Source organism: Rhipicephalus microplus, chromosome 1 (genome assembly GCF_043290135.1).
Source record: "Rhipicephalus microplus isolate Deutch F79 chromosome 1, USDA_Rmic, whole genome shotgun sequence".
In the NCBI taxonomy this organism is placed as follows: domain Eukaryota; kingdom Metazoa; phylum Arthropoda; class Arachnida; order Ixodida; family Ixodidae; genus Rhipicephalus; species Rhipicephalus microplus.
In genome coordinates this window covers 238,707,588-238,717,889 of record NC_134700.1, presented here as the reverse complement: position 1 = coordinate 238,717,889, position 10,302 = coordinate 238,707,588, and the positions used below count along the sequence as shown (strand labels likewise).

At 42.9% G+C, this 10,302-nt stretch overlaps 1 protein-coding gene across 2 annotated transcripts in view; it reads left to right on the top strand.

The window, feature by feature from the left end:
* Positions 1-2,275: 2,275 nt before the first annotated feature.
* LOC142813460 (uncharacterized) overlaps positions 2,276-10,302 on the top strand; it is a 16,769-nt gene continuing 8,742 nt past the window's right edge. Inside the window, exons 1-6 of one of the 2 annotated variants that reach the window (XM_075891681.1) lie at positions 2,276-2,414; positions 4,292-4,579; positions 6,886-6,924; positions 7,337-7,381; positions 7,881-8,039; positions 9,302-9,537. In XM_075891681.1, coding sequence (XP_075747796.1) covers positions 2,387-2,414; positions 4,292-4,579; positions 6,886-6,924; positions 7,337-7,381; positions 7,881-8,039; positions 9,302-9,537 — 795 coding nt within the window. In that variant the 5' untranslated portion in view covers positions 2,276-2,386. Of the gene's footprint in view, positions 2,415-3,972; positions 4,580-6,885; positions 6,925-7,336; positions 7,382-7,880; positions 8,040-9,301; positions 9,538-10,302 lie in introns of those variants that run through there. The other variant, XM_075891680.1, reaches the window with a different exon arrangement.

Below are 10,302 nucleotides of genomic sequence, written 5' to 3'. Positions count from 1 at the left end.
TTCATTCACATCCGGGACAGCACGGACCTTGTTGTCAAAAATTTTTGTTGTCAAAAAATAAAGTATTACTTGCAATTCGACGCACTTTCTGCTCATTGGAAGAAAAAACTAAAAAGGGGTATGTATTACTATTTTCGCCAAGTCATGAGCTGCCACTTATACCACTCTCTTTTAAAAGATAGTTACCACTCTTCTAGCTCAGATGACTCTCCAAATAAATTGTAGTGACATACACTTTGAGAGTTCCCGTGTCTCTTTAAAAAGTTGTATACCTGGCAAGCCAGAATAAAAGAGTGAAAGAACTTTTTTCTAGTGCGTACAGAGTGTACTTACGGGACGAACAGTCCAATCTATCGAATTACCTCCCACCGTATTTCTTTTTCAACACTGTCTAGATGATACAGACTTTGAATATGACGACTCAAGTGATACTCCTCGTAAGTATTGCTTATACTCGCCATAGCTAGCTGATTGTGTATTGTTCATCTGACATTATCGAATGCAATAAGGCGGCTCTGCTGGTTTCTGCCTTACAGAAGGCGAGAAATTTCAGTGCATTTAACAAAATGTGAGTGATCTCATGCGCGGCTAATAAGTATGATGCATGTTTAGCCACTGCAGCAGCGGGCGAAGCCGGTTAAACTCATGCACACAAATTAACAGAAGAAAGAGCTCGATATACTTGCAACACGCCAGATCCCCCTAATGAGCTGCTGGGTTCTATGCATCTTCATTCACAGGAATTAAAAAAAAAACAGTTCAGTGGCCAGCAGTATTTGAACACTCAATTATTCTGCAAAAGTTGATTTTTTTAATAGACGCAATATCAAGCTTGGGCAACCATTGGATCTCGTAATTATCAGCCTAATTCGATATGCAGTGCCGTACAATTAAGAAGTTGGAGCTATCAAAGATTCCATGCTCGGGAGTAGAGCATGGCAATCTTGTTAAGAAAGGTTGCACGAGTAAAACGAATATATTCACTTACGCTAGCACGTTAATGCGAGTCTTATACTGGCATAGAGTTCGTGGTCACTGCCATCCAACCCGCTCAATTGATCGGCGTTCTGTCCGTTGCATGCTGCTTTAAAACCACTGAACCCGAGAAGCAATCACTGACTATAGAGCACGAGTAATGAGCAGTGAATATCGCATACCCTGCACGTTTGTGTCTTCCATATACAGATAAACGGTGACACAACGCAAGGAAGTAAACTATTTTCGACGTTTGAACTATAGCGAGCAAGATTTCTGTCTTGCAAATATATACGGCTTCTGTATTCTCGACCACTGACAACCAAATTATTTTTCGTTGTTTAATGCACCACCGTGAGACATTGACCACACCATTTTTCTCTACTTTTTCTTTTATCTATGAGTGCCGGCATCTAATATTAATTAGACCCTAATGCATAAAAAGTGAAGGTTATTAACAACGCCAGAAACCGCAAAATAAAAATCTGCAGAACCTACCATAATGGCCTGCTTCTTACCAAAATTCATCGACACTATCATTTCTGATGTTATACCTTGCTCTAATTTTGGCAATCCTCTTCCTTTTAATGAACAGCACAGCGGTGAGTAAACAACAAAATGGCCGCACAAGTGCACTTCCGGAGTAGCACAGCCTTCTTATATCTGATAACTACTTTATTTACGACTTTTATATGGGTCTGTGTATACTAGTATGTTGGTGTTCTAGATTTTTACTTTATTTGCTGAAGTCAACGCTTCCTTTCATTGCATTTGTGCCCGCTACATTTAGCTCGTCAATTTTTACATGGCAACCTTTTTGTTTGATGCTGGAAGTTTATTGCTAAAGTTATCTATTCTGGTACACCAGAGCAATTATTTCTCGTTTGTGATTACTGCAACCTTAAACAAATAATCAATTTAGAGCATAATTTTCAAAAAAAAAAAACATTTTACGCAGAGACCGAACGATGTTTATATCCATTTTTTTTTTTCCGAATCCCGGCACCTTGCTGGAACTCCGTAGTATAGTTCGTCTCAGACAGCTCTGCTGACTTCTGATAAGATTTTTAATTATCAAGTAAACGAAATGTGCAATACAGAGTTACCTTATTATAGCTTGTACTAGCTAATTCTGATAACAGAAGAATCATTTCCAAACTTGTGAAAGCCATCTCTACGTGGAGACGACAGCACAACGATAACTAATAATCGACCTTTCAATGACATCAACTCTGACCACAGGTGTAATGCGGAGTTATCTTTCATTGATTTCTGTGTGGCAACAGAGTGAATTGTGAAATATTTGATTATATGGCATAATTATGAGTTCCTGCGTTTCAGCCGGTACCTTGCAGGGATCGGTTTGGCTGCCTTGGTCGTGTTTGCTTTGGCTGGCCTCGCCACCTACGCGATGATGGGCTCGACGGCTTCAGGGAAAGGTACACACACTGTCACACGCAAACGTCGCTTGGCAAAGCTTAGTCACGGCTCAGCGAATGAAACTGAATGATAAATTACGTTGATAAAGGCCTTTCCGCGACCGTATCCAGTCTAAAATATGGATGAAGCTTACGCAACTCGGCTTTCCCGCTGCCACCATAGCTATACTGTCAGCACACCGTCGCGCTGGCACGAGTCTTTCAAAGCGCCTTAACCAAACAGAGATAGCGAATCTACAAACACGCTAGCGTGAGCTCATTTTAATCTGGGCCTCTAACACAAAAGTTAGCTCCGAAAGCCTCCACCCTAATTAAACTTTTCTTAGTTGCTTTAGAGCCAGCCTTGAGATAATTTGGGAATTTCTGAGAAAGGTGTTTGCTGTAGCATGTTGTATACTGCATGCCGTGCAGGGCACAGTTGCATGAGTTGTTTTAATTTGTATTAGACAATGGCTGCGAGAGATTACACATGGTCAGTCGCAGTAGAAGCAAATATTCTTATCCAATCAAATACAAAACTTGATTTACATAATTCATCTAATATTTACCAACTCTTTTCTTTTGTCAAGCTTGCTAAACGCAACATCACCCGCATTCGCTTCTTCTTGTGTTTTCCTACTTCATTCATTAACGACACCCTCCTTAATGAATAAAGGAAGAACGTGTACACTTCCTTGCTTCATTAATTAACGAGGGTCTCAATCTGGCAGACTTGATGCCTTTAGGTAGCAAACGAAGGATTATTGGTCAGCTGCTAGCTCGCAATAAGTTCACTTTCTACGTGACGCCAAACAGGCTCATAAATAGTGTTCCACACTCGCCGCCATGGCTGCCGGTGACACTGACTGACACTCGCACATTCAATTCACATATATATATACAATAAATTGGATGGTGGGGGGATTGCCGCCATGGTATCTGAGTTGGTAGAGCATCGAACGCGTTGTTCGAAGGTCGCCAGTTCATTTCCTGCACACGGCAAGTTATCTTTGTTCACATTTACATTACAATTAGCTATAATAACTTCCCTTCTATTTTCCTAGCATTATTGTCTATATATATATATCACATTCACCGGGAGCGATGGTCAAGAAGTGTGCCTGGTTTTGCAGACCGGCTTTGGATGTTTCATCGTACACAACCATGTCGCTCAACGCGTTGCCATGACACGTTGACCTTGGTTATCCAAGTCTTCGACACCCATCAGCCACCACGTATTCGTCCATATCCCATTCGTCTGGGAGACGTTAGAAAGTCTGTGGCTTCGAGCGAACGTTGTGGAACTAGAGCGGACTGTGGAAAAGAACGTTCATGAAATTTAATATCTGCGCCATTGAAACGGTTGATAGTATAGTGCCTTCATCGCTTACGCTGAGCTTATACGAGAAGCGGCGTCGAGAACGTCGATCACATTTTGAATCTGCACCCTTTAAACGCCTTTAAACGAAGCGTCCGACAACGATGACATTTTTTTTTATACGGAGACAAACCATTGCGGGGTAAAGGCATGCAACTTCACTATAGTTTTTGTTGGGGGGGGGGGGGGGGAGACTTCACGTTTTTTTGGTTGCACTACTGCTCTCGACGTACCGCCGAGAGACGACTGGCTTATTGTAGGCGGGGCGTAGGCAGATTTGCACTTAGGCTTTGCGTGGGTAACGAAAGTCGAAAAGCGAAACCACAACAAAAGCAAACGCAGGAGCTAAAGACTTCACGAAAAAAATCTACGGTGAAATCTGTGGACTATGTAAACGATGATATTGCCCGCCGGCGTCATTAGTGCTATAGGAGTCAGACTGTTACTATGGGAAGTGTATTCTTTTTTTTTTTTCGTCATTGCGTATTGTGCTCACCAGTTTCTTATTCTTCTGACGCAGGGAGAGCCGCAGCCCGCGCCCTGCAAAACGTCAGTCAGAGCACCGTGGCGACCATCATCGCGGCAACCGAGAACAGGCCCCAAGCCCGACGCCACGGACACAAAAAGGTGGTCAAGGTGACGACGACGACGCCGACAGCTCACACCTTGGAAACAACCACGTCGACGGAGACCCACGCGAAGTCACCGACTAGCACGACCACCAGAGACGACGTGACGACCACCACTAAGGCGTCGGAAGAGTATGAGACCCGAGAGGACGAGAGCGTTCCGCATCTTCGAAAACACGGTGGGTCACATCTATCACGTTTCAACTTGTGCACCTTTGAGGGTTTGTCCTGCAGCTAACACAAACGAAGCCACAAAAATAATGTCATCGCACTTAGAAGCGGGTTCAAATTACACCTTCGATGAAAAAAGCGTAGTACAAACTCCTTTTCTTTGAGGTACTGCTTCTACACGCATTCCCAGAAAGCTTATGCTAAGATTATTTTCCAGAACAGCCAATCCTGTACTTGAACATAGGATTAGCGAAGGTGACGGGCTAATGGTAAATGCTGTTATGAAAGAGAGCAAGCTAAATTGTCCTATAGTGTGCATGGTAGTTTCACATTGACAACTACTTAGCTATTTTATGCCATACTTATTTTCCTGTTTGCATAACGTGAATGTAGCAAGAAATGAAACTTTTTCTTGGCCCGCATGCGAAATTGATCTTCATCGCCCCTAAAGAGGGAGAGAGTTAACCATGAACAAACCGAGTGCCCTAATTGTAAACTTAAATATCTATAATGGTCAGTTTAAAGACGCAATATGCATTCTGTATCTAATATCTGACCAGAAAAGTACGTGCACTGAGTTCTGATTGATTTTTCGCCTCCTGATGTAAAAGGCAGCGATATAGAGTTCTGAGTGACTGAGTGACAGATTCGACAGCGCCGAAGCTCTAGCGTAATATACCTGAATAATATGACGATTCACCGCACCTCTGGAAGATTATCGAAGGTTTGTGCGGCAAGCAGTTTACGGTATGGGAAGGTTCCTCAAAGTGGAGCTCATTGCGGCTTTGACAAGAGTTATGTGCAGCGGAAAGCTGAAACACATTCTTTGTAACGTGAATGCATCAACTAACGTCCTGAGAATGTCGTTTTTTTTCATGCTATAAAACAATGACGCCCAACATACAACAAAATACACACGAAAAATGAGAATCGGTATTCCTTCTCACTGTTTTTTCAGTGAGATAGCAATTATATGGACATTCTCGGCTGATTTTTGTCGTCGCCGTCATGTCTCGGATATATTCGGGACGTCACAAAGAAAATAAATCAGAAGAAAACATTTAAAGACTCCCGCCAGGGATTTGATCCTGCAATCCCTCGCTGCTCAGCGCGTTGCATTAACCAACTAGGCCACGTCACTGATATTGTCCATCACACTGACGGCAAGCTATGTATATACACCATTTATTTTTTACTTACTGTCAATGAACGTAAAAGAAACATTCTTGAACAAAGCATGTACTTTGCTTGCGCAAGCTATACATGATTTCTCTAAACATTGACGCGTCCGATGGCTTGATCAAAGGCGGAGTGGGTACATTCAAGCGCATACAGTCGGATGAAAAGAGCGTTGCAAAACTTCTCTGGCTCCAATTTCACGCTGAAGCAACAGGAAGAAATTACTCGAATCAGGGCCCAAGACTATTCGGGAAGTTGCTGGTCCTCTCGTTTTAGCCTTTTGGCTAGATCAAAGAGCAGTTTACATTGAAATGCGCACCGCCACTATCCCTTCAGGTGGACAAACTCAACTCGCTGCCCCAAATGAGTTGTGGTGACGCTTCTACCATTAAAACATCGCACGGCTTTGTCGCCGCAACAGTGTACATCTCACCAGTAACCTAATCTTGATATGTGGGGCTTAACGTCCCAAAACCAGTATATGATTATGAGAGACGCCGTAGTGGAGGGCTCCGGAAATTTCGACCACCTGGGGTTCTTTAAAGTGCACCCAAATCTGAGCACACGGGCCTACAACATTTCCGCCTCCATCGGAAATGCGGCCGCCGCAGCCGGGATTCGAACCCGCGCCCTGCGGGTCAGCAGCCGAGTACCTTCGCCACTAGACCACCGCGGTGGGGCCTCACCAGTAACTTAGTAGACTGACGTCATGAACTTCTTGCTGCAAGACTTCCGTGTGGTGTACCTACAGGATGTGCCGGTGATATAGTCACCGGATACTTCAACGTTAGCGTAGACTTCGACGTGAAAACCAGTGGCTTGTTGCGTTTTTCAATGCCAAACTTCGAATTCACCTCCGGTCGGACGTCACGCAGTTAACTATTCACAACAACACCTTAGATATTGTGGTAACTGCATTACTGTCAATTGAAGCACAATCAACCGTGTTCACTACATTTCGTATGGTTCCTAAATCTTCTAGCCTTGCTTTGTATTCCAGCTTAACGTGTTGCTATCGTATTGATTGCTTCGGCCTTGTGCCGAAACTGTGACTTTTTTAGTATTTCTTATTCGTACAGAATATTGTCATCTAACGACGGCGATAATATGACAATTATGATTCTACTACTTTCAGATCTCCCGCCTCGAACGAAGCATCCACGAACCAGCGAAGGTAAAAGTCAGCTCATCAATAATTAGCACTTAAAGGCACCTTTATGTTGTAACAAGCGTGGCTTATCATTTCTAGTTTTAGAAGTGTGCAAAAACGTTATATGCATTGGTTCATGTTCAGCAGAAGCAGTGAGTAATCTTACAAGCGTGCGACATAAACACACACTTCGTTTTTCGCATTCCTAAAACGAAAAAAAGTTATACACGCAAAGTAAGGGCATAGCACTGACCCACCAGAAAAGAGATGTCGGGTACTGGCATATACGTCCATGAAATGAGCAGCGGAGAAAGTCTTGAACTGCAAACTATACAGACAAGATCCACTGCATTGCATCACGAACTACCCCGCCAAGTTTGTAGATCACGAAACATTATACGTTCGATTCCTTGCTTTCTTTCTTGATATACACCAGGAACGTTGGGCCCCGAGGACACTACACCGTATGAAGCTGCTGAAGGTAACATAGCAAGCTTTTCTTCAAAGACTCTTAGCACTTCGTTATGCGAACTCATGCGTCCTTGGACTTCATTAATTGTTCGTGTTTTTTTTTTCTTTTCATTTCTGCTTGTTTTCGTTTGGTAATGCTATTTTACGTGTTGTTTGCTACGTCTCGAAGTAGAATGACTCAACGGCTTACGATTCCTTTGGAGCATGAGCGTGTACTGTACTGAGAGGCGATCACGTGGCATCGTGTTATGACGTCGTCATGATGTCACCGTGGCGTAATGACAACGTTGGGCTATATGGAAGCCATGAGAATCTAAGTACGCCGTCAGCCCACATGCATGCTCTTGAGTATCGCTTGACTTTTGGTAACAATTATTCGGTTGTTGTTTTTTCTCATCATTCGCGTTGGCACAGCTGTCTTGCGATGTCTCGCCAAATGTCGAAATTTTGGGACTTGAGACCTATAAGGCCAGCTTAACGACTTGAAGAATCTACACTCCCTTGCACAGTACAAACGCCTCTGATGTGCACCACGGGAAGGATGAAGACATCTCCAGTTCTGCCAGAAGACGGCCTCTGCGATTACCTCATTTACACCGCGGTAAGCATCGGCACAAAAGACAGCAAGTCCGCGAACGCGACAGTCATCGAACGCCCGACAGGAAATGGTGAGAGGCACTTGATACATCATAGAAGTGCAAGCCTATATGTCATTTTGTTTGCAACCGCATTTCTAGCGTCACAAAACGTTTTACTCGCTATTTACCATCGCTTTCTGCAACCTTGCGACGCTTTCATGCGCTTTCACAACATTTGATATCGCAGTTTCCGACTTGTAATCGTGAAAAACACCGTTTCTATATGGCATAATTGAGACGTTTAATACGCATTCCATTACAACTATGTAGCTTTCCGTGCGGTTTTAACAAAGAGCTAAATAGACTTGTTACTATGAAATGGATGTAAATTCCATAAACTTCCACAAATTGTACCAAGTCATAAGACGTCATACATAATTATTCGCCTTAAATTCCAAGTTTGGATAATAAGTGTAGAATATTTACGTATTCATTGCTTTAAAATACTTTTTACCTACAATGAGTACAAGAAAATGTACTAAAATTATTTTAACCTGGGGACTCTCAAAATTATTAATGCAAAAACAAATAGTTCAAGTACAGTGCGAGGCCACACATTGAATTCTACTCCGAACGATGTCAAAACTTAGCATATCTGTCAGCGCTAAAGATACTGAATAAATATTTGAATATACTTATTATTGGGAGCAATGGGATTCGTATACGTTTGTTCATTTCGAAAACTAGTGTAAGCTAGCTGCGTGTTATTTTCTGTCTTGGCTCGCGTTGGCTGTATGTTACACCCCCCCCCCCCCCTAGCTGATGAAATTTTCAATTTAGCTTGTGTACATATACACGCACATATGTAAACACACGCACATTCACCGAGTGGTCAACGTCAGCCCCCCCAAAATAACGTTTTGGTTACACCCCAAAATCTCATTATTAAGCTTTTCCTTTTTTGCATTCTCCGTTGCTCCGTTATATATATATATATATATATATATATATATATATATATATATATATATATATATGTGTGTGTGTGTGTGTGTGTGTGTGTGTGTGTGTGTGTGTGTGTGTGTGCGTGTGTGTGTGCGTGCGTGCGTGCGTGCGTGCGTGCGTGCGTGTGTGTGTGTGTGTGTTTGTGTGTGTGTGTGTGTGCGTGTGTGCGTGCGTGTGTGTGTGTGTGTGTTTGTGTGTGTGTGTGCGTGCGTGCGTGTGTGTGTGTGTGTGTGTGTGTGTGTGTGTGTGTGTGTGTGTGTGTGTGGTGTGTGTGTGTGTGTGTGTGTGTGTGTTGCTGTTCTTCCCCATGCATGTCTTTTACGCTTAGTTGTGCGTGTCCGTTCCAGTGGCCACCTACAAGGAATTCAGGAAACGAGCAAAAGAAGCGAAAAGTACCAAGTACGCTGTGTCCCTCGAAGGCGACTTTCTGGTTCAAGGAGAGAAGTATGTGCACATGTATCCCAGGGAGATATTCGTGCCGTTCATTGATAACAATATCAAGGGATTCGGTATTGCCTACCTCAACGTGGACATCACCACCTACCTGAAGCACCATCAAAGTCGCATTGAGTACACCATCACTGTACGTTAACAACCCACTTTCCCGCTCCGCTATAATGATGTCAGCCAAAAAAATAAAAAGAAAACCTGGCGAAGCTTACACTCGGCAGCGCAAGTCTTGAAACAGCACGCTGCTGAGACAGGTCTCGGGGACCTCGTACAAAGAAGCCCGCGGTTGAGATATGCTCCGCCAGGTGCCGCAACAATACCAGCTGCTGACAATCTTTAAGTTAATCAAATTTATGTTCATTAATTACATCAGCATATAACTAACCCTTATCGTAATAAAGTTATGCTTTGTTGTCATACGAATCCAATGTGACTCTTAACTTGAAGCATAGCCATAAATTTTTATACGTTAGAATATATTCTCAAAACCGGAAGTTCTCCACCAGATATACCTACAACAAAAACAACCTCTCTAAAAAACGCAAAATTAGCAAATGGAAGTAGGAAGCACAACAAATCCGGCTCCTTCATCACTTGTGATTATATGACAGGCAATTAAAGCGTAAATTTAAGTCTCGTTTGCCTTGTTAGACACAATATTCATGAGAACTAACAGACAAAGGTGCCAAGGAACGTGTAGGGGAGCTTATTACAAGTATATTTTAATGTAAATGTGAAGAAAGAAAAGTGCGCATCACAATTACTTATAAAGTAACATCCTCCCTACTTTCGTTGCCAATATTGTCTGTTCTCCTTATTATCACGACAGGCAAGTGTAATATCAACAACATAACCGGTGTGCCCAAAGAAACACACAGCCTGCGAGAGATATACGAGG